Source organism: Bombyx mori, chromosome 24 (genome assembly GCF_030269925.1).
Source record: "Bombyx mori chromosome 24, ASM3026992v2".
In the NCBI taxonomy this organism is placed as follows: Eukaryota; Metazoa; Arthropoda; class Insecta; order Lepidoptera; family Bombycidae; genus Bombyx; species Bombyx mori.
The window spans coordinates 1,525,973-1,550,755 of record NC_085130.1 but is presented as its reverse complement, the minus strand read 5'-3'; the positions used below and the strand labels follow the sequence as shown (position 1 = coordinate 1,550,755).

At 36.4% G+C, this 24,783-nt stretch overlaps 2 protein-coding genes across 3 annotated transcripts in view; one reads left to right on the top strand and one right to left on the bottom strand.

The window, feature by feature from the left end:
• The window catches only part of LOC101738381 (heterogeneous nuclear ribonucleoprotein L), a 413,691-nt gene extending 390,444 nt beyond the window's left edge, over nucleotides 1-23,247 (top strand). The window contains exons 7-16 of one of the 2 annotated variants that reach the window (XM_012688329.4): nucleotides 8,559-8,654; nucleotides 10,688-10,767; nucleotides 11,704-11,799; nucleotides 12,904-13,014; nucleotides 13,324-13,445; nucleotides 14,171-14,321; nucleotides 14,417-14,535; nucleotides 14,898-14,986; nucleotides 16,155-16,296; nucleotides 19,906-23,247. In XM_012688329.4, the coding sequence (XP_012543783.1) occupies nucleotides 8,559-8,654; nucleotides 10,688-10,767; nucleotides 11,704-11,799; nucleotides 12,904-13,014; nucleotides 13,324-13,445; nucleotides 14,171-14,321; nucleotides 14,417-14,535; nucleotides 14,898-14,986; nucleotides 16,155-16,296; nucleotides 19,906-19,909 (1,010 nt within the window). In that variant the 3' untranslated portion in view covers nucleotides 19,910-23,247. The remainder of the gene's footprint in view (nucleotides 1-8,558; nucleotides 8,655-10,687; nucleotides 10,768-11,703; nucleotides 11,800-12,903; nucleotides 13,015-13,323; nucleotides 13,446-14,170; nucleotides 14,322-14,416; nucleotides 14,536-14,897; nucleotides 14,987-16,154; nucleotides 16,297-19,905) is intronic. The other variant, XM_004923677.5, reaches the window with a different exon arrangement.
• LOC101737713 (uncharacterized) overlaps nucleotides 1-24,783 on the bottom strand; it is a 232,945-nt gene that overhangs the window by 85,623 nt on the left and 122,539 nt on the right. The window lies entirely within an intron of this gene.

Genomic DNA, 24,783 nt, shown 5'->3' with positions numbered 1-24,783 from the left:
TTTTAACGGAGACGCAGATATCTGCTCCGGATGATACCTCATACCTTGAATACCCCGGCTACGTATTGGAGCACAACTTCCTACGTAAAGCCGGGGTGTGCGTATTCGTCCGGGCTGATGTCTGTTGTCGCCGTCTTCGGGGCCTCGAACAACGGGACCTGTCCCTCTTGTGGCTGCGCGTAGATCACGGGGGCCGTAGCCGAATCTACGCGTGCCTGTACAGGTCCCACAGCAGTGATGCAGGTTCAGCTCTGTTTGAGCATGTGCAAGAGGGGACTAACCGCGTGCTTGAGCAGTACCCATCTGCGGAGGTGGTGGTTCTTGGAGACTTTAACGCTCACCACCAAGAGTGGTTGGGATCCAGAACCACTGACCTCCCGGGTCGGACTGCCTACGATTTCGCCTTGGCCTACGGCTTCTCCCAGCTGGTGACACAGCCCACCCGTGTCCCAGATATCGAGGGGCACGAGCCTTCGTTGTTGGACCTTCTGCTGACCACAGATCCGGCCGGATACAGTGTGGTGGTCGACGCTCCGCTTGGATCGTCTGATCACTGCCTTATTCGTGCTGCCGTACCACTCTCTCGTCCTGATCGTCGAACGACGACCAGGTATCGAAGAGTTTGGCGGTATATGTCAGCAGATTGGGATGGATTGCGTGAATTTTACGCATCCTACCCATGGGGGCGGTTCTGCTTTTCCTCTGCTGATCCTGACGTCTGTGCGGACCGTCTTAAAGACATGGTGCTCCAGGGGATGGAATTGTTTATTCCCTCCTCTGAAGTGCCCGTTGGGGGTCGCAGCAGACCCTGGTATAACAATGCCAGCAGGGATGCTGCACACCTCAAGCGGTCCGCATACGTGGCATGGGATAATGCCAGGAGACGTCGGGGCCATCAGAGTCTCTCTCGGAGCGTGGTGCAAGAGAGACGATCAAAACTTGTGTCTGAAGTGGAGAACTCTCTGGGGCGAGTCTCCGAATGGGGTGAATTGAACTTGGTTCAATTCAACCCGATAAAGACACAAGTTTGCGCGTTCACTGCGAAGAAGGACCCCTTTGTCATGGCGCCGCAATTCCAAGGAGTATCCCTGCAACCTTCCGAGAGTATCGGGATACTTGGGGTCGACATTTCGAGTGATGTCCAGTTTCGGAGTCATTTGGAAGGCAAAGCCAAGTTGGCGTCCAAAATGCTGGGAGTCCTCAACAGAGCGAAGCGGTACTTCACGCCTGGACAAAGACTTTTGCTTTATAAAGCACAAGTCCGGCCTCGCGTGGAGTACTGCTCCCATCTCTGGGCCGGGGCTCCCAAATACCAGCTTCTTCCATTTGACTCCATACAGAGGAGGGCCGTTCGGATTGTCGATAATCCCATTCTCTCGGATCGTTCGGTTTTTAATGCCATAGGCATTCTCTGACAGTCTACCTTAGGGAGGTGCAGAGAGGAACCTTGGTAGCTGTAGTGTGATAGTGATATTATTTAAACATATGTGTATATAAGACATATATAATATTTATAGATACAAATACTCGTTTCGTTTGGAACCTCTGGGTCTGCGGAGGGACTTCGGTTCCCTCTGTATTTTGTACCGTATGTTCCATGGGGAGTGCTCTGAGGAATTGTTCGAGATGATACCAACATCTCGTTTTTACCATCGCACCGCCCGCCACCGGAATAGAGTTCATCCATACTACCTGGAGCCACTGCGGTCATCCACAGTGCGTTTCCAGAGATCCTTTTTGCCACGTACCATCCGGCTATGGAATGAGCTCCCCTCCACGGTGTTTCCCGAGCGCTATAACATGTCCTTCTTCAAACGAGGCTTGTGGAGAGTATTAAGCGGTAGGCAGCGGCTTGGCTCTGCCCCTGGCATTGCTGAAGTCCATGGGCGACGGTAACCACTCACCATCAGGTGGGCCGTATGCCCGTCTGCCTACAAAGGCAATAAAAAAAAAAAAAAAAAAAAAAAAAAATGTGGATAGCAATGTGGACTGAAGTGTTGAGAGTAGAGCGTATCTGGTCCGACCAGCACATTGGACTTGTGCCTCTGGGCTTTCTTCCGAATGCCTTGCCTATTACTGTTCAAATCATAAACATGACTAAAGGCAAGAATTTTTTTGACCAAGACATATTTCTCGCACTTCGCCAGATGTATGACAGCGCATTATCGTTTAAAACCGAACTTTGGAAGCTCCTAATAGATCGTTTCTCTGAACGGGACTGATCGTTCGAAAGTTTCCTGCAGAATCGTTCTTATATTCTAGAGCAGATACTGTTGAAAGCTTTTAAAGTTACATCATTGAGATAGAGGGCTTTATTATTTTTTGGCTGTTTAACGAACACGTTTTAACTAAGTGAAGTTTAAGTTTTTTCTATACACCTACCATTATTTAACCTGCACTGCCATTGGTTGACGGGTAGATAATGACTTAGGTATTAATTCCGCCAATGTAAATTTGACATGTAGTGAAGTCGTCGTGGCCTAAAGGATAAGACGTCCGGTGCATTCGTATCTAGCGACGCAGCGGTATTCGAATCCCACAGGCGGGTACCAACTTTTGTAATGAAATACGTACTTAACAAATGTTCACAATTGACTTCCACGGTGAAGGAATAACATCGTGTAATAAAAATCAAACCCGCAAAATTATAATTTGCGTAATTAATAGTGGTATGGTAATTATGAGTCCGTACGGGTAGTTAACACCACCCTGACTATTTCTGCCGTGATGAAGCAGTAATGCGTTTCGGTTTGAAGGGTGGAGCAGCTCATTGTATTGATACCTTAGAACTCATATCTCAAAGTGGGTGGCGCATTTACGTTGTAGATTTCTATGGGCTCCCGTAACCACTTAACACCAGGTGTTGTCGCTTTTTTCCCTTATCTATTCACTGGTAGCCTAAGAGGCTGTTCCAGATACGCCTGAATGGGTAGGTGAGCTCACAAGCTCAACCCGAGTGAATTTACTAACACTAGCCCTAGCAAGAGCAGAATCTACCACCGGATCGGAATCGCGACCTACTGAGTAGATCAGAAACTCACGGCGAGAAACTCAGTGGGCTGTGAGTCTATCTATGGGTTAGTTCGTCGAACTCTTCGTCGTAATTGACGAGTTTCGACGAGGACAGTGACCGGTGCTTGAGGTTTTAAAAGCTCCATTCTTCGATCGCAACAAAGACGAAAAATATTCATTTCGTTTTGTTCAAAGCAATTTTTATTTTACGGCGACTGTAAAATTGCAAACACGAGAAACGCGTAAAAACTCAGTTCGAGCGTGTGAAATTTAATGCATAAAATCTTATTATATTCAGTGGCTTCGGTTAGTGTAGGATGGATGGATACGTGAATTAGTTTTACTGTACGTACCATAAAATGACGTGTGTGTATTTTTATTACGTTTTAAATTGCTTAAGTTTCTTTATAATCTATACTAATATATAAATCTACAATGGTCTTTACGAGCGCTCCGTTATAACTACTGAACCATGCATCCGATTGACTTGAAACTTGGTATCCATGTAGAACAGCGGTCGGAGAACATTTTGAATTATTACCCCAAAATATTTTTGTGTAAGTTGATATTACCCCATCGCGAAGAACAAAAAAACGAAATCGCTTCTTTTTAGTATCTTTCATATTATTATAGCCCCATGATAATTTTGAAAAGAAAACAATAACTAAAAATTTAACGATTCTAAAGAAGTTTCACTTCAATATATACTTTTTAATCACAAAAGTTTCATTTTTACCCCCCTAAAATTTCATTTTACCATCATCATTTTACATTTGGGGTAATTTACCCCGGTTCCCCGACCGCTGATGTAGAAAATATATGTACTTAATGGACAGGTTAATATTTATATGAGTGTTGGACTCCCTAATAATAATGACAATAAATAATAATGGTAATTTTAAATGCCCAGCGAAGCGGGCGAGTATGGCAGAGTTAGTAAGCTGAAGTGGCAGTGGGCTGGTCACATATGTCGCAGAACCGATAACCGTTGGGGTAGACGTATTCTGGAGTGGAGACCGCGAACCGGCAAACGTAGTGTAGGAAGCCCTCCTGCTAGATGGAGCGACGACCTGCGCAAGGCAGCTGGCAGTAACTGAATGCGTAGAACCGAAGATCGGGTTCAGTAGCGAGCTTTGGGGGAGGCCTATGTCCAGCAGTGGACTGCCGCAGGCTGATGATGAAGATGGCTAATTAAAACTAATTTTATAGTTCAATCTCGCATTTTTTTATTGTCATTACATTATTTCAGACGTTTTGAAGAATTGACAGTTTATGTAATCGAACGATTAGTGGCTATTATTATTCGTTGCCATTTCAATTATGTTGTAACTACCTACCGTTTTTATTTCTTTCGATTGGTATATTTCATTTCAATCAGCAGGAATTCATTGAATCTTGAGATCTGGCAATAAAACTATATAGTCATAATTAGGTCTATCCAAAAACCGAAAAATGTATTAAACATGTCCATATTTTCATTATACGTATTTTATTTTTACTTTACAATTATTTTTGTATCATTACAAGAAACAATGCAGAGCAATGAAAAAAAAAACTTATGTTAATTGATAATACATACATGGAGTTCATAAATTTCAAAAGGTTGATTTGCTTAATAAGAATGTTACTAAGCAATTTTCATTGAAATAGTTTCATGAACTTCGGACGATAGTTAATGCGTTACAAGAAAAAAATCCTTTTAAGAAATGTCATTCGAAAATAATAAACGGGCGTTTAAAAAGGGCTGCGTTGAATGCGAAGAGCGTTGAATAAGAAAGTGGGTCGCGTTGAATATGTGTGCACGCGATGAAATCCCATCGCGGAATGAACCGAGTATATTGTAACTCAAGTCTGAATGACAAGGCACCTAGGGTTGCTACAGTACAGTATAATAATATGTAAATCATTTTAATACATAGTTGCTTTTATTTAGGGCTGCTCATTCACAGTAGTATTTTTTTTGTTGTATACTTTTTTTTTTATTGCTTAGATGGGCGGACGAGCTCACAGCCCACCTGGTGTTAACTGGTTACTGGAGCCCATAGACATCTACGACGCAAATGCGCCACCCACCTTGAGATATAAGTTCTAAGGTCTCGAGTATAGTTACATCGGCTGCCCAAGCTTTCGAACCGAAACGCATTACTGCTTCACGGTAGAAATAGGCAGGGCGGTGGTACCTACCCGCGCGGACTCACAAGATATCCTACCACCAGTAATTACGCAAATTATAATTTTGCGGGTTTCACTTTTATTACACGATGTTATTCCTTCACCGTGGAAGTCAATCGTGAACATTTGTTGAGTACGTATTTCATTAAAAAAATTGGTACCCGCCTGCGGGATTCGAACACCGGTGCATCGCTTTAACACGAATGCACCGAACGTCTTATCTTTTAGGCCACGATGACTTCAAGCACCGGTCACCGTTCTCGTCGAACCCGTCGCTTGCGACGAAGGGCTCGACGAGTAAATTAACTCTCAGACACAGCCCACTGAGTTTCTCGCCGGATCTTCTCAGTGGGTCGCGTTGTAACTATACTGAGACCTTACAACTTATATCTCAAGGTGGGTGGCACATTTACGTTGTAGATGTCTATGGGCTCCAGTAACCACTTAACATCAGGTGGGCTGTGAGCTCGTCCATCCATCTAAGCAATAAAAATAAAATTAAAAAAAGTACCTAAAAGCACCGTTAGTGGATCGGGAGGATCCGAGATGACGTGTTTTGGGCGACGTCGACTGCTTTCCATTCTGTCCGCAGGATCGGGAATGTAGTTACCGGCGGCCACGATGAGAGGGTTCTCGTGTCGTGCCGCTTTATCGAAGTGGCGTAACAAACAAACTTACATTCACATTTATATATTAATAGGGATTAAACGCTAGAAATTAGGCATAGCGCGATTCTGAACACTAATAACGACATCTGGCGAGTACTACTTATAAACGTGCATATAAACTAATAATTATTTGTTAAAATAAGTTTTTATAAAAAACCATTTAAAAGTAATTACATGTAAGGATTGGCAGCCCTGTATAAAACTACAGTACACTGTAACTACTAGGAGTATCAAGTTGGCATTTTAAATAATTCATAAGTTCGTTGACTAGAACGAATGTGGCACGTGTAATGATGAGACGGAACTATATTTTTCGCCTTCCGAAGAAAAGAGACAGAGCATTAGGTATTAATAAAATTTTCAGGGTAGGTTTCTTGTCTTTTTATCGACGTCCTTGGGTTGTACCGGCCGGTGTAAATTAAGTTGTCCGTCGACAATCACTATCGGACAATGAAATATTCAGGTGCTTCCGCCATTTTGATTGTGGCTATTTTGAAAGAAAAAAAAGAACAGAGAATTGTACGTTGGATTTATTATATCATCGATTTAATTGCATTTATATATAATTAATCTGTTTTTAATGTTATTATGTAAGTTACTTACGGAACTAAAAAAATTAAATACAATTTCCACCTCTATTTTATTAACTAAGATCTTGCTGTTAACTCCTTTGGAACTAATCTAATATACAAACAAACCTTTAATCCAGAAGTCGAATAAAATAAATAAATTATGTAATGAATCGCACATGATCCGCCCCTCTAAACCCACTTCTGGGATACTCTAGAAAGATTTCCCCAAAAATTGGCGACCTTAGGTACTCTGGTTAAGGCTTTATGTAATGTAGAAGAGATGTCACATATTATACTGTACGCTGTCGTATTCAAAAACTATTCATACTAGCCACGCGCTATCATAAATTTTAAATACAATAATATACATACTATGATAAATAAAATATTTAATTCCACTTTAAAATGACTAGTAGCTACGAATACGTATCTTATATATACCTTTAAACGAGCAATTCTTGTATATATATATAATCTGAATCTCGGAAACGGCTCTAACGATTTTCATAATATTTAGTATACAGGGGATTACGGGGGCGATAAATCGATCTAGCTACGATTTATTTTAAGAAAATGTTGTTTTATTCGTGTTTTCAATAATCAACTTTATCGATAATCAACTTTATGACTCTTCCCGACATCTATTGGCGAATAATAATACTATTTTTACTGCTTTAAAGACACAAAAAGATGGCGTTATAAAAAAAAAGCCGAGCCAAGCTCGGTCATCATCTAGTAGTATTTAAAAGCAGCGTAACCAGTGAATCAAAAATGATAATAAACGTGAATATTTTTCGCTCGCATCGCTACTCCCATAACAGTAGAGTGTTTGCTGGGGGAGCTTTTGAAAAAAGGCCAACGCGGAAGCGCTTCATGCATTTTAAATTGTTACACAAGCAGGTGCGGGATAAAAACTGAGCTTTGAGTTTTCATTTTTTTTTAACGTCCATCAAATTGGAGTGCCATTTGAGAGGTGCGAGCAGTAGTGATCTGAAACTCGAATCGCATATGTGTTCGGTATTTATGACGAGGAAAAAGGGAAGGGAGGGAAGTGAGGAATGCCTGAAATACATAAGTAAATTTTTCAAAATGCTTTAATCAAGGTTATAAAAATAAAGTACGGAAATTTGAATATGTTTTACGTGCACTTTCCATTGGTATAATTTGATAGCCAAATGAAATGAAGTGTTCATTTTTCAAGCTACACACTCGAACGAGACAGGAAGACAACAAACAGACGTCATTTCACTAGACATGTCATTTCGAATCTTCACGATCCACTCTCGGTGTATTAAAGTATTCCAAGCACCGGACATCGTTTTCATGCATAAATTCGACAAGCAACTTAACTAATCCACGGCCGCAAACCACTGAGTTTCTCGCAGGATCTTCTCAGTGGATCGAACCGGTGGTAGATTTAGTGAAACACTGTATTTGCTAGGGCAGATATTAGCAAAATTCACTCACTTAATCCCTCCCGCCATACTAAGCTAAGCCAGGACAGTCCCTCCGTTGCTACTGGTAAATAGATAGGCAAAAAGCTACTTTGACTTATGTCATTTACGAAACCAATCAGCCATATTTCATTTGATCATCTAGGTCATCAATACACGGGCGCGTCTGTTTATTTTTAACGTTCATTACGCACCGGAAGGTATGCTTTTAAACAATTAACCGTGTATCCCCGTCTGTGTAATCTTTATAGATTGCTATAATGGATTTCTGCTATGTGTTTTCGACTAAAGTGCATATCGATGATGTAAATATGAATGTATTAAATTGGAGCATGGAAAATTGAATATTAAAGATATTTTTGGGAGTGGTTTTAGAAAACTTTTGAATGGGCTTGTGAGGACCTGATTGAGATTTAGGAAATTTGGACAGATGTTGAAAAATATTGAATAAAACCATTTGTAGTAGAAGAAAAATCACACACAAGGAAATATCAACAGTGATGCAAATTCCATAGTATTCGGATTTGAATATTAAGGAAAACAAATGTCAGTTTTTTATCGAAACATGATACATAACTATGAACATAATACAAATCACATACTTATTTGACTACAAACAAAACACAAGGAAAAAACAAAGAACACGAGAATAATTGAAAGGAATGTTGCAAAATCGACAGATCCAAACTCGACACCATCCCAGGCTACCACCAGATGCTGCAGTGAAGATTCGTGCAGTCAACACAGCCAGCACTCGTGCGAACAAACCCACAATGGTGTGTATTGTATTCGATGAATATTGGAACGTGTGTTTTAATATCCTTTGACCCTTGAGAATGCCCATGGTGAGATCGATAATTTGTGTGTTTTGCTTACATAGACGACAGCATGATATTAGCAGATGACTTAACCCCATAATACTTTCACACACGATCATTGTTAACATAGAACAGAGATAAAGAACAACAGCAGAATGAAGAAATATTAGAACAATATTTATCCACAATAGTTATAACACGATACCTATTTGTTATGTTTCAAATTTAGTTTAAGTTAAAAAGTTTAGGGATCGCGAACCAATGATATTTATTTTCATCTAATTATTTCATACGATAATTCTATAAATTTGTTTAGATGTTCTTTAATTTTTCTTCCAGTTACTACAATTCATTTTAAATATAGTGTGTTCAAATGCAAAGGAATCTATTAAAAAATACCCCAATCAATGTTTCCTTATTTTTAGTGCCACTTTTATTACATCATTAAATAATAATTTATTAAGTGCGTTCAAAGAATATAAATTCGTTGATTCATATGTAAATACAATCACCGTCTCTAATCTAATACATTTAAAATTGTTTACCTTAATATTAGATATTAATGACAAATAGAATACATTTATTCACTACACTTAATTTTTCCCCTAAATATCTTAAGCATCACGACACTCCATATTTCATGAATTATTTTTATTTACACTCTCTTATTTAAGTATAATATATTTGTATGTTAGCTTTCACATTAGTATGTTAAGTCATTGACACAATAAAATCAATTGACACGAACCCGGGCCTTTCATTTGAGTGTGACCTATTCGTAACTTCCTCTGTGTATGCATGCAGAACTTTCTGTGTTTAGATCTTGAATATTGAATGAATATTATTTATTAATGTAAGTTTAGTTCTCATATAGATATAGTATACATTATGATTTGTAGTGACATTTCAACGCCATAAAATGAATCTTTGAATACAGTAGTAGTAGGCTACGTACAAGTTTGTAAACACGAAAAGTTGCAGATTATGACTCTGGGAATAAAACTTGCACGAGGGAAGATTTTTCCTGTGTAATTTGTAACACCGACACATTTATCGCAGACCTGTTTATAATTAAAAAAAAATCATAACACGGTTTTTTTCTTTCGAATGTTCAAAACAACGTGAAGTTATTTAATCACCAATAATTTGTCTAGTACTGCCATTTTTATGTTAATTAGTAATCGAAGTTTATAAACACTATTGCGTTGAAGTAATCTACCAGCTAAGACACGTGCTATAGGACGTTGGCTAACCCAAAATCAGAATGCAGATTTTTTTACAGAAACCAGCGGTGTAGTTTGATGTAAAATATAAGAAATAATCTAAAATTAATTTATTGGATGATTTTAATCGTCGAAAATTTTTTCCTTAATTATAGCAAATTATTATAAATTATAAACATTATTTGGTAATTACCATTTTTTTCTGAATACTGAAGCCTTTTTCCTGTGCAGTTACTCTTCAATTTGAATACATTGTTGATACAGAAATGTTATATTTCAGCTACACCAAGAGTCAGTCTCTCAAAAAACAAAAAATAACATCAAGACAGTTTGATAAAGTTTTTTGACGCGTTTTATTTGTGACTCCTTTTCGTTTCATTTTTCTGATACATAATGTTTACTTTTTATAAGGACTATAATTAGGAACCTAATTATAAACAACAATAAATACAGCACTGTACTTAAATGAAAACCAAACACAATATTGAAGCACTAAACCTTAATTTAAAGCTAAAACAGTTCCCTGGCATAACACAAGACTTCAGGAAAGATCACCGAAGCTTTTGTCAAGTTATAAAATATTGCTAATGTCACGTTACTATCTTTAGATTAATCTCATTAAGGAACACAATTTGTATCTCTTATACCCAGGGTACCTATAGGTTCCATAGTTTAATTTGCCAGTTAATTTTATATGTACCATTCATTAATTCGTTTATAACGCTAGTTAAGGCACTTAGTTGTCAAAGTGTTTTACTTTTATTATAGATATGGACTATGGAAGCGGTGGGCCTCCACCTCCGGGGATGATGAAGGAACGACATGGGCCGCCACCGCCACATCATCCTGTGAGTAATAATTATCGTTGTTAACGTAAATGGCAGCGATACAAGCTCATCCATAATCTGCAATACTGCATGTTGAGCTGTTACTGCAGGAATCTAAGGATTTTTTTTAGATGATCTTGTCTCCTTCTGGGATGGTATGGACATGTGATGAGACGAAATGATAATGAGGTTGGTAAGATAGTTTTAACTATGAACGTGGGGAAGGCTTTAGGCGAAGAGGTAGACCTAAGAAAAAATGGATGGATGCTTGAAAGCCGATATGTGTAAGAGGGGAGTGAGCGAAGAAATTGTATATGATAGAGGAGTATGGAAGGAGAAAACATGTTGCGCCGACCCCAGGTGACTGGGAGAAGGGTAGGGAATGATGATGATTATCTTGTCTCTTTATGATTACACTACCCGTCAAAGGCACAATTGTTGTTGTTGATTTGAGCTAGCGGCATACTTTAGCTAATGTCATCAACGTCATTAACGTTATTAAATCATTTACTAAATTATATTTAATATACTTTTTTTTTCATCATACATTACGAGGCGATAAGCGTTAAAAAGTGGCCTGTTAATTTCATATAAGGGAATATCGTCCCATCGAGCGGGTGGGTGCTGGTAATGCCGCGGGACTTCCCATGGCGTACCTATTAACCTTTACGTGTGAATATTTGTACAGATTAATTCATCCTGTTTGAAAATTTTCTAGAAAATAACGCTAAATGACAACAACCCCGAAAGGGTGAATTCAAAAGTATACTTTTTTTTTTCTAGTTAAGTTAAATTTTAAAATCTAGATTTTATCCAGTTGTGTGAACCCAACAAATAAATAATAATAATTTAAAAAAGATGCACTAATCTTTTCGATTTTAATGGTTTTGCGGTTTCTTATGTGCAGTAGGTCTTTATCCCGATTTATTTTAAGTAAAATTAATTACGAATTTCCAGCGTGACGGTCGCGGTTACGGGCCTGAAGGTTACGGTGGCGAGGGTTTCGTTCCGCCACCCCCGATGCATCACCCGTCGATGGCACCACAAAACCAGGTAAAGATATTACAATAAATTTAATTCAAACTACCCGACCTGGCGGAATTTTCTGACGTTCTCTTTATTTCTTCGTCCATTCGAGCTTCCCACAAAGACGTTCGACTGTTTTAAAATTAGAATTAGAAATTGGTACATTATATCTTAAATATACTTTATACTATATACTTATACTATAACCTATGCTGATAGCCTTCAGAGGCTATTTCAGCTTCACCTTAACGTGTAGGTGAGCTCGCGGGGCTCAAACCGGAAGTGTTGCTAACACTGGCTCTAGCAAGAGCAGTGCTTCGCAAAATCTACCACTGGATCGGAAACGCGACCCACTGAGAAGATCCAGCGAGGAACTCAGTGGGCTGTGTCTATGGGTTAGTTCACTCGTCGAGCTCTTCATCGCAAGCGACGGGTTCGACGAGGACGGTGACCGGTGCTTGTGGATCCTAAAAGCACCGTTAATGGATCAGGAGGATCCGTAATGACGTGTTTAGGGCGACGTCGACTGTTTACCATTCAGTCTACAGGATCGGGTTTGTAAATATACTGCGATATAAGGATTACAACTAAAATTGTTCAAGCAATTGAGGACGACTAATTTTGTCTTCTTGGTATTGTGGTTATTGACTGGGATTTCTCCCTCGTTTTTTTTTGGTTTACGGGATTCGGAACCGACTTCTAATTCAAATTCAAATGTCTTTTTTTTTTCAACTTAACTCATCAACGTGTTCTAAAAAAGCTAGTCCTGAGAACTGTCGAAACAAACTGATCCAACTTAACTTTTTTAATTATGACTATTACTCATTTCGTTTTCTTTTCCTTTCAAAACTATTTAACAATTTTAAATTAAAAAATACGAATTAAAAATGGAATAAAACGATTTGGAGTGAGCACCTCATTCCCATATCCTGCTGTGTCTTCATTAGCTTTATAATATGTTTTACTGCACTAATCTTCTGAAGATAGGAAGTTTTCTTAACGTTTCCATATCTTTGTTCAAGACGTTTGGTATTCAAACCTGGATGTTTCCTTCACTTTTGCTCCCCGAATACATATGCCATTCCTAGATTCGGCTGGTAAATGTTTACAAATGTAATTTATTGTCCACAGGGCGGACCACCACAGCAGGGAGCGGTCATGATGGTGTACGGACTTGATCCTCAGACTGCGAACTCGGATAGACTTTTCAATCTGTGCTGCCTGTATGGTAATGTTGTGCGGGTAAGTTTACGAAAGCCTTAAGAAATCATCTTGATTTAGAGTGAATTTGAAATTTGACGGATTTTTCAGAAATATTATTTTATCATCATCATTTAAAAATAATGTTTCATTAACTACGATTCTCACTAAAATGATGATTTTTAAGCACGCATGGGTTGTTACAGTCGTGTTGCGTTTGCCACGAAGCCATAATGGCTTTGCGTCTTGAAGAATATGACAATGGTTAATGTGATTTTAACTCTATGGCTTTGTGTGCAAACTGCTCTAAGTGAGGGTTGCTGATAAAGTCCAATAAAAATTTGTTTTCAGATAAAATTCTTGAAAACAAAGGAAGGTACAGCCATGGTTCAAATGGGTGATGGTGTCTCGGTGGAACGTTGTGTCCAGAACCTGAACAATGTCACCGTCGGAGATTACACTTTGACTTTGGCGTGAGTATCGAATATTTACTACTCATGTACTAGGTTAAAATATATTTTAGATTAGTAGATTTTTGTATGTCTTGATTTATGAAATCCACTACGATTCAAAATAAAACGCATTGTTATGACCTTTAGAAACATATCGGTAATTAAAATTTTAAAAGTATAAATTGGGTTAAATTATTATTTAATGAAACATTAAAATCAAACCTAGGGTGGATATTTTTATTTGATTGCCTCTCATGCTTTGGTTTTCAAGCAAAATCATGAAACATGAAAAATATATTTCATGAGAAGATAGAAATAGAGTTCATAACGAATCATAGTTTACATTTGCGAAAATGATGAACCTGCCTATTAGTCCTGCAAACCAACCTTGCTAACCCATTTGGAAGGTGAAACAGTTTTTGTATAATGCAAGTGATACTTGAATCTCTTGTCTCAAGGGGTGACTTTCACTTTGTGGTGTATTTTTTCACTTGTTGTTAAATGGGTTTTTAAGTCAACAAAGAAGATCTTAAATTATTCAACATTCAGAATGGAGCCGTCAGAATAAATTAAATGATCTAGGACTCTTCAATTCTAATATTAAACTTAATTTCTCATATGATATTTCAGTCGAGATAATAATACCATAGTAATAACACGCCAGGTTAATAATACCATACCATAGTAATAAAATCTGTAAAATGATAATGCACTAATCTAACTTAACTAACTGTTACAATTTTCAGTTTTTCAAAACAAGCGTACCTGTCAGAAGTGATGAACCCGTATCCGCTCCCCGACAAGAGTCCTTCGTTCAAAGATTACGTGGGTAACAAGAACAATCGCTTCTTAACGCCGGCCTCTATACACAAGAACAGAATACAACCACCCTCTAAGGTAAGAAGCACGTTATTAAAAGTAAGAAAAGTGTATTTAGGAAAGCCGAAATTTGTTTAGAATCTTTAATAATTGTGTGTGTGTTTGTTTTCCAGGTGTTGCATTTCTTCAACACGCCCCCAGACGTGTCTGACGAACAGCTGCTGCAAGTGTTCAAGGACTACGGAGTGACGCCGCCCCATACTATCTCCAAATTTCCGCTCAAAAGTGAGAGGTGGGTGTAATGCTAACTCGTCTATATCAAAGCTATCTATCTAATAACATAATTAATTACTTATGAATAAATACTTTCAAATATCTACTGATTGGTGGTTTTGGTAGGACTTGGTCTTAAAAGATGTGGCGTATGCATTTTATCAAATCCTAATGGAACCGGCTTTCTTTCCTATTATTCATGCTTAAGGATAAATAATGGTCAGATTGTTTACTCGATTTCATTGCTACCGTTGTTGACTTTGAAAAATATAAAAAATGTGAAGAAAAAAATAAACATTTATAAAATCTTCCATAATCGTGTTAAGTGATTTATATTTTACATTGATGACATTAATAATATTATATTAAATTTATTTACAGATCATCATCAGGACTGATGGAGTTTCAGAACATTTCGCAGTCTGTCATGGCGATCATGGCATGTAATCATGCGACCATACAGCATCCTGGTACGATTGCTTCTTATTATTTAACTCTTTATTTCATTCTCAGGATCCGGTAATAAAATGTACACAACATACTTCCTATTCGAGGACAGTGCTTCCGGTTGGCTGCCACTAGTATTAATGGCTAATATTTTTATGTGTACGAGAAATTTGATGTGAAATCAATGTGAATTAAATTAATATTAAAATTACGATCCAATAATCCATGATCGCTTAAGATATGGTGTCTAAGACTGGATTCTAAGCATAGGCCTCACGTACTATCCGGCTTTGGAATAAGCTGCCCTCCACGTTGTTTTCCGAGCACTATGACATGTCCTTCTTCAAACTGGGCTTGTGGAGAGAGTACTTAACAACAGGCAGCAGCTTGGCTCTGCTTGCGGCATTGCTGAAGTCCATGGGTGACGGTAACCACTCATCATTAGGTGGGCCGTATTATCGTCTGCCTACAAGGGCAATACAAATAAATCGGAACGCATTGCTATTTTTCCATTTTCAATTACATTACGCAGAAAGATGCGGAATAGTAGTGCGTACCCGTGCGGGAAGATGCTTTACTAACCGTGTCCTGATGTTCTGTGAATGGATACATGATTTAGATGTGAATTTGCAATATGAAAATCCCCATCTTCTTCTTCGTCGCTTTCTTCATTACTGAAGGTCGTATCCTTGAAACTTGTCCGTGGCCTGTCTCGTGAGCTGTTTCCTCCTGGTTCGGTCCTCAGCTTCTCGTAGAGCGGTCGCGACTGGCAGGTGTGACCTGTGTGTAGTGGCGGTCGTGACTTATGCTATAATTCAGCGGTCGGGGAACTTTTTTAATTATTACCCCAAAATAGTTTTGTGCAAGTTGATATTACCCCATAGCGAAAAACAAAAAAAAAAACGCAATCGCTTCTTTTTAGCATCTTTCATATTATTATAGCCCCATGATAATTTTGAAAAGAAAACAATAAGTAAAAATTTTACTATTCTAAAGAAGTTTCACTTCAATATATACTTACTCACAAAAAAATTCATTTTTACCCCCTAAAATTTCATTTTACCCTATTTGGGGTATTTTACCTCGGTTCCCCGACCGCTGAAGTTTCATTTTTACCCCATTTGGGGTAATTTACCTCGGTACCCCGACCGCTGCTATAATTGAATAATAATCTTACGAACGAAATTTCAGGTGCAAAATTCCCGTTCGTCATGAAACTGTGTTTCTCCTCGTCCCGACAAATCGGACAGGGCAAGGGTTTGAAGTCTGATCAGAATCAGAACCAGAACCAGCGGCAAGCCCAGAACAACGGCATGGTCGAGCACGAATACTAGTAAGAGAACGTTCGTTTTATTTTTAAATGTTTTTTTTGTTGTTTTCTTCTGTAAAGTAAAATGTAATGAAGTAAAATGACAGAACGGTAGAGAAGGAGATTAATGTTTGGTTGAATGCAAAAGATAATGACTCGTTGATAGTAAAATAAGAGGTCAAAGAGAGAAAGAAAGAGAGAGAGAGAGAGATACGTAACAAAGTGAAATGTAGCGTGTGGCGGTTAGAAAAAGTGGTATTCCTTAAATACTCACAAGTAGCTTGCGTTTGAATTTATATAAGTTAATAATACGACCAACACGCTCTACATAGGGTGAATCACGAAAGATTTATGAAATTTGTCAGGTGCACTTACAAAATGATCAACTCTATAACGACTGCTGTTGCTTGTAGTAGGGTAGTCTAAATTTTCCGCTACCAGAGAGATTTGTGTAAGGAATAATTCTGCAGCTGTGAGAATTAACGCATCACATTGCTTCACCGTTAGTCTCTGTGATTGATGAAGTATCCATTCCGTTTGCAAATTCCTTCTGCACCGTTCTGTCTGATCTCGATGTGGTTTATAAATAAAAGACATGTATATTAAACTCGTATGGGATGTCGGACCAATGTCGGTATTGACAAGTTTTATATCGAGTCGACGGAGTGTGTTTTTCGGAACAGAACTGCGCGTATCCCAAAAAGCGTCTTAATCTCAAAGGTCAAAAGTACAATTTCGCTTGAACATAAAACAGTGTGTAATTTTTTTTTTTTAATATTGTTCAAGGGATTTGTTTCATGACGTGTTCTATAATATTGTAATGACACGACATATTATTGTAAATGGTTTATTGGTCACACCAAACGCGCAGTCTGTTAGGAGAATAACGTCCACGGTCGACATATTGGCAGTGTTGCTAGTAAAAAACGCAGTGCTGTTTATTTTATATAGTTAAGCCAAAGATGTAATGTTACCTGCTTAATTAATGTTATCATTATATGGAATAAAATATATATACATAATAATATATATTTGTAGATATGAATATAGTTGTCCGTTGATACATTTGTTTATTTTATTTACACATTGTAATTAGGTATTGTAAATTTTGCTAAGTAGGTTTGTTTTTCTTGTATCGATCGATAAATGAATTAATATTATTATTATGTATGTCCTAGTTAAATCGTAATTGCACTAAACTGTTGTGAAAGATTTTGTAAATACATTTAAATAGTTTGGAATACACAAAAATAGCCTTGTTATCTGTTCTGATCCGTAATTAGTAACGGCCTAAAATTTGAATATCGTGCTTTTAGAAGGAGCACAAGTTTTAAAATTCATCATTTGAATCGTTCTAATTTTAAATTTCTAATTGTTTTTTTCCGTTGACCACCCCTTCATTAGTTTGACGTTTAGAGAATCATTATTTTCCGGGACCATAGACAATCTTTACATTTAAATCTACAGCAACGGAAAGCTCTATGTTTATAGAAAAAGAAAAATAGGATGTTGCATTATGGTAGATTTTAGATACGATATTTTGAAGTAATAAAGTTTTCTAGTCTTTGAGTAAAGCGCTTTTTAAGAGAAAAATATTTAATAGAGAGGAAAGATTTTTTTTTATACATATAAAAAAGCATTTTAAATTAAAGATTTTAGAAAATTGTTAAAAATTATTCATACATTGTATTATTTTATTTTTACTAATATATTTAGGAAAGTTTTAATGTCGAAAACTCTTAGATTTTAAAGAAGATTATTTCGTTCCTTCACCAATTCAAAATTTTCGCCAAGAACACTAGCCAAAGTTTAAATTTTTATAAATATTTATGAATGTAATAAGAAGTATATAATATGTATTGTAAATAAAATGTGAAATACATTTTTATTTTAAATCGCCCAAAACAGTTGTGTGATGTTGTGAATTATAGATGAGAATTGACATATCTTTATGATGGGGGAGACAATTAAAAAATTTACATAAAAATGCTACAAAAAGCTACAGTTTACCAAACAAGCAGTTTTTGTAGATGCAACGTTGCAAAACAGTTATCAGATAATTCAACAGACTGAGAGGCGTCTAACTTTATAAAAATTTAGTTTTAAAATCTACCTTCAGTTAATTTTTTATAACTTTTTTATTTTTATGGAGATGAAATAGAGTCCTTACAATATTCCAATCACAGATATTGTAACAACTAATGTCTCATCCTTTAAATCTCATACTTGTTTATACCTTAAACGCTTTCCTTTCTAACAAATTAACCTTACCATGTCCAATTATATCAAATACAATCTATAAAAAAACGACTAGCATTTTGCTTTGAGAAATTCAACCTGTTTTGAGGTCATAAATTATTTATGTTTTCTCTGGTTGCATCTACAAACTTATTTATCTCACAATCCCTCTATGTATGAAATTCAGATACAACTCCCCAATATATTTGTGGTGTGTGTTGTACAGTAATCGAAATATGCTTTTTAAGCTTTATATTTATAAAGAATAATAGATTTGTACTTTAAATAGGCTTAGGATTAATTGTAATATAGTCGAAGGAGTTGTGTCTGATCATCGTTTAGGGGTTGTTGTACTTGGAGTTATTGTCTTTTGGTGTTGTCAGTTAAAAATATTTGGGGTAATATGTCAATAATGTTAGACAAAGTGTGAATGTTGTGTTTTCCATAAAATGTCAAATTAAAGGTTTTTTTTTAAATATAAACAAACTTCTTTGAAATATGTTAGATCAACACTATTTCTACCATAATTTCGTGGCTACCATTTCGACCAAAGGACTTTGTTTAATACATCTACAGTTGACTGCAGATTAAGTACTTTAATTTTAGATCTAGGAAGAACTGGAAAAGGAGTGTAACTAAATCAATTTAACAATTCATTAATAGATGAGGAGTCAGAACTTGAATCGAGAAATTTTTTAAAGATGTCCTTTGACGCCTTTGGTAGAAATAGTGTTCAGTGGGGTTTTATCCAAAGCCTTTTTTTTATCCTTCATGGAGAAGATTCATGAACCCAAGAATTATTGTAATATAAAATCAATTATAAATGCTTGTAATTTACATATCAGAATGACAAATAATTAATTTTAGGCTAAAGATATGTTTGTTAATAATGTAATGTTTTAAAAATTATATTATATGTGACCGACATAAAATAAATATTATACAAATTTATAAAATTCGCCTGAGACACAGTTTTACGTAGCGTTCTTGTATTTAATACTATTTTCTTTTAGTTTTTGTTTCATTTTAATTTTTCATTCGCCCAAAACACCCGTTACTTAACTAAAATCGTTCAATTTTGACTCTAAAATAAATCTAAAGAATTATTTTAAAGTTCATGTGAATGTTTTCACTAATTGAGTAGCCTTTGTTTGTAATAAGAATTCAACTATGGCAACATTGGTCTTTTAAGTCGATCATCGATTCATTCGTAACTTTATAAATAATCGTTTCATTCCACCAACTAATTGTCGACTTCATGCCGGTACTAATTTATCGTAAAAAATTTCAAAACGACGTAACAACCAATTTAGGTTCACGTAATTTACGAACATTAAAGTCAAAATTGAACATTTTGATATACATGAGAACTCACATAGTACTATTTGCTTTTAGTTAAACGGAGAAGCGGCGCAGAACACAAACTCACACATATCAAGACGGAAGGCAACACACACACACTGACCACTACGAGTTTCAGGGGGAGGGGGGAGGGGAGATTTGCCTGTGCATAGAATTACAGATTCAAAACTTTCCAGCAGAAAAAAGTGTTTTAAAAAAAAAAACCGCAAAGGCAAAATCTATAATAATTCCTTATTTTTAGAATTTTGTGATCTAGATCACTCTTATAAAGACATTAACAGTTAGTTTCTTTTGTCTATGTTGTAATTATTTAGACACAAAATAACATGTTATCATATTATATTTCTTAATTACACATATTACATTTCCATTTATTTTATTTTCATTTTTTTTTCTTTTGTGTTTTTTTTCATTTATGTATCTATAAACTTTTTTTTGGAGCTTCGCTCCGTTGAGTGCATTGAGCATTTTGTTTTATGACTTAGCTTTATTGGATAAGAAGTTATTCCCAATTTAATTTGTGTAATTTATTAGATTTAGTTTAAAGCTTTTCTTTTTAAAATAATTAGTACGAAAACCATTTTCAAAGTTCAGTTGTTTTTGTATTCGTAGGAGGGCGGGAGCAAAATACAAATGTTTTTTTTTATTTTTTATTGATTTATCGGTAATCGGCCTGTCGAGCACACGATAGTTTCTTTGAGCATTGCCTTGGTGATTCAGTTTCTGGTAACACTTCGCAATCGGACACGACATACGGAGAAAAAAATGTCGCGTGTTGACGCTTTCTCGCGGCTGGCAACCCTCGCGTTGTTGCAGAACGATTGCTTTCAAATCGTTTGCCTGTCGCTTTAAACTTATAAGACTATACAAGAGGGTGATTTTGCTCTATTCGGCGATACATACAGAGTATAAAATTTACAGAAAAATAAATTAAAAAAAATGTTGTATCTCTATTTATGAATTTTGAAGTTATACTTCTTTAGGCGCGTTATGAAAAATTGATGAGAGTGAAATTTTACGATGCGCGCGCACCGGTACACAAAATTAAGAGAATGAAGTTGCCCACTAAATCGCTCAGTACAATACGACCGACGTAACTTGGCGAGTCTGAATATAGCCGCAGGTGAACTTTCGCGCATGTACACTAGTAAAAAAAGTGTTATTAGCATTAATTTTTTAAACGTTAAATATTTATTATTAATTATTTAACATTTAAAAAAAAAAATTTTTTTTTTAGTAAAAACAAAGTATAACTTACGCGCGTACATAAGTACACGCACCCTTTTTTATTTTTAATGCGGAATGGGTTTCGGTTTTTGCACGTTTCTTTATTTATTTTTGCACAAGTCTCGTGTTTTTTTGTTTTTTATTTTTTTGTTAAACCAATCGTCGATTGTCTCTTAGTTTCGTATCGCCCCGCCGTACCATACGAGAACTATCTGTAAGCGAATAGTTTAGCACTGTATTAGTATAAATAGTAAGTGTCGTTGGAATGTCAATTATATTTGATTAGTATTGAGAGGAGCGCGGTAAAACGGATTTTCTAAAAAAAAAAAGAAAAAAACTGGTAGCCTCGTAAATGTTTTTTCTTTTGTCTTCTGTTTTTATCTTCTTAAAAGATTAGACTAAGGATTCCCGGCTGAGTAACGAAACACCAGGGATGTGCTATCTTGAAATTTTTTTTTTTTCGTTCTATTTTTAGATTAGACTTTTGTGCTGTGTGTCGTGTTCTCGTCTGTGGTGCTGTTTATGTGATTACATCAATCGTAAATAACTTTTGACTTAGTTCATTTGATAAATTATCAATTTTACGTAAAGAATTCCAGATCGCAAATTTTGGCATTGCCCGATGTTTCACTCGACCAGCACACACCATTTCTCATTCAGTTACAATATGACTAATGATATCAGTAAATGTTTGATAATCCTATTATAATATATGGTTGGGAAATCGGATCTAAATACAAATAAAAAGATTTCAAATACATTCAGAATAGAGAAATCCTGATGTTCTCATCGTGGCCCTGACGACAAATCGCGTGTCAAATCTATATAAACAGTATTACAGACTAAAAAATAAATAAACAAACAAACATAGATCTCTAAATAGCTGAATTAAATTGGTGTTGTCATTAAAGTAAATCTTTAAAAAAAAAAACTAGATGCATATCTTTTTGTCTAGAGATATTTTGGATTGAGAAAAAAAAAACACTTTAATGTATCATAAACTTTTTAGGCGTTAGGATTTGATGTCGTGTTAGCGTTATTGTTTTTCTTGTTAAAAGTGAAAATGGCGGGTCGAATGTATATGAGAAAGTATTAAAATGATTTTAAAGGAGAATCTAGTATCCAGTTGTGATGACGTGACAATTTGACACAGAACCTGTCGATTGTATTGTTTTTTTTTTAAATGTATCGCACATCGAGAAGGAAAGTGACAAGTAAAGAAAATTTCCAAGAACTGGCAACATTTCAAAACAATTGCCGTTTTGGAATGAATGAGAAAGTTTCGAATTAATTTGAGGTCACTTTTTTTATTCGATGTGTCGTCACATACATCAAACAAAAATGACGACGCTTCACAAGAATAACACAAGAAATGGCACTCTCGCGTATTTCATAATAAGATAATGTAATTTTTTTTTTCTCTTAATTAGACACGAGTAACTAGTTGTAGTTACATTGTAAACATTAAATACGTGTCAACACAACAAATATTCTTTCATTTCAAAACACATGACGGTAAACGTGTTACTTAATGTAAAGAGAATATTAAAAACTAAAGAGATTTATATTAAAATTTGTAACACTTTTGTCGTCGACTGTACACAACTATCCCACACACGACCTTTTTTATAGCAAACGTTCACGATTATACTTTACACGTGAAAGGAGCATTTCTACTTTTTTTTTTAATATCACAATCGACATTTACAATGAATGGAGCATTTATCATGCATTAAAAAAAGCTAACCGATTTGTTGTCTCTTTCGCACTATAGACATTTTTGGTTTGTTTAAAAGAAACAGATCTACTCATGTTCACAATAACTGCAATTAAAAGGCTTCAGAATACAAAATTAATGAAAGTAAACATTTTAATTAAACGCAAGCAAAGTAATTACTAAGTGCCATTAAAGAAACTTGCTCAATACTTTTTTTCACGACTAAGGCACAGATATTATGCACGAATTATTAAAAAAAAAAAAACACAAATTAATTATTAATATAATTGTAAAGATTAAGGGAGGTTGTAAATAGTTTAATCTCCATTATGTTTTTATTAATTTTAATTGTAAATTATGTACTAGGAAGCTGCACTTGAAACGCAAAAAGAATGTAAATTGTATAGAAATAAACAATGTTTTCGACTGTCGGTTTGTATGGTTTTATTTCGTCCCTTGGGTTTATTAAACACGTTAACTGCCGTGTACTGTATGGGCGAATTTGCAAATTGAAAGCTGTTGACTAAATCGGTAGTAATTAACTTATTATCGACATTAAGATCGACACATCGATCGTTTGGAACCTCTGGGTCTGCGGAGGGACTTCGGTTCCCTCTGTATTTTGTACCGTATGTTCCTTGGGGAGTGTTCTGAGGAATTGTTCGAGATGATACCGGCATCTCGTTTTTACCATCGCACCGCCCGCCACCGGAGTAGAGTTCATCCATACTACCTGGAGCCACTGCGGTCATCCACAGTGCGTTTCCAGAGATCTTTTTTGCCACGTACCATCCGGCTATGGAATGAGCTCCCCTCCACGGTGTTTCCCGAGCGCTATGACATGTCCTTCTTCAAACGAGGCTTGTGGAGAGTATTAAGCGGTAGGCAGCGGCTTGGCTCTGCCCCTGGTATTGCTGAAGTCCATGGGCGACGGTAACCACTCACCATCAGGTGGGCCGTATGCTCGTCTGCCTACAAGGGCAATAAAAAAAAAAAGTGCCATAATTAACTAGGTCACAGCACTACCGCATTCCTCAGGATGGACGTGAACTCGCGCGCCTACTGTAGGTCACCAGTGACCTACGCGGCGCACTGAAGTAATTATGTCGATTTCTCTCAACGATCTTCTAAGGCGCTGGAATATCTAGTAGACTCTGGGAAAGACGAATCAAAAGATACCGAGTATGGATTTATTTCCAAGAGGCCTAAAAGACTAAAAGATACATTACAAATAATTGTAAATAGATATGCTTTAACAAAAAACGAGTCCAATAGAAAAAAAATTATCTAAAAACAAATACAATAAATACACTAAAAACAATAATCATAGAAATCGGTTAGCGTGATATTGAGTTATTGAGATATTCATCTATTTGTTGCGCACGTACTTAATGCAAATTTAAGAATTATATAGTTTTGTCATGGATACCTTTATCAGAACTGGACTAAATTGAAATGGGACCACACGGGTAGCTTTCGGATCAGCTTTCTAATAAAAAAGAATCATCAAAATTGATACACCCAGTCAAAAGCTATGAAGTAACAAACATAAAAAAAAAGAGTCGAGTTGAGAACGTCCTCCTTTTTTGAAGTCGGTTAACAAAAGAAGGCAAAGCTGAGCAATCCAGACGCTTAGTAACCGATATCGACATAATTACTTCAGTGCGCCGCGTTGAGCACCAGTAACCTACACGACAGTCCGCACGGGTAGGTACCACCACCCCGCCTATTTCCGCCGTAAAGCAGTAATGCGTTTCGGTTCAAAGGGTGGGGTAGCCGTTGTAACTATACTGAGATCTTAGAACTTATATCTCGAGGTGGGTGTCGCATTTACGTTGTAGATGTCTATGGGCTCCAGTAACCAGTTAACACCAGATGGGCTGTGAGCTCGTCCATCCATGTAAGAAAAAAAAAAAAAAGTCAAAGGGTTTTTTTTTTATTTTTATTCTTTATTAGAGCCATACACC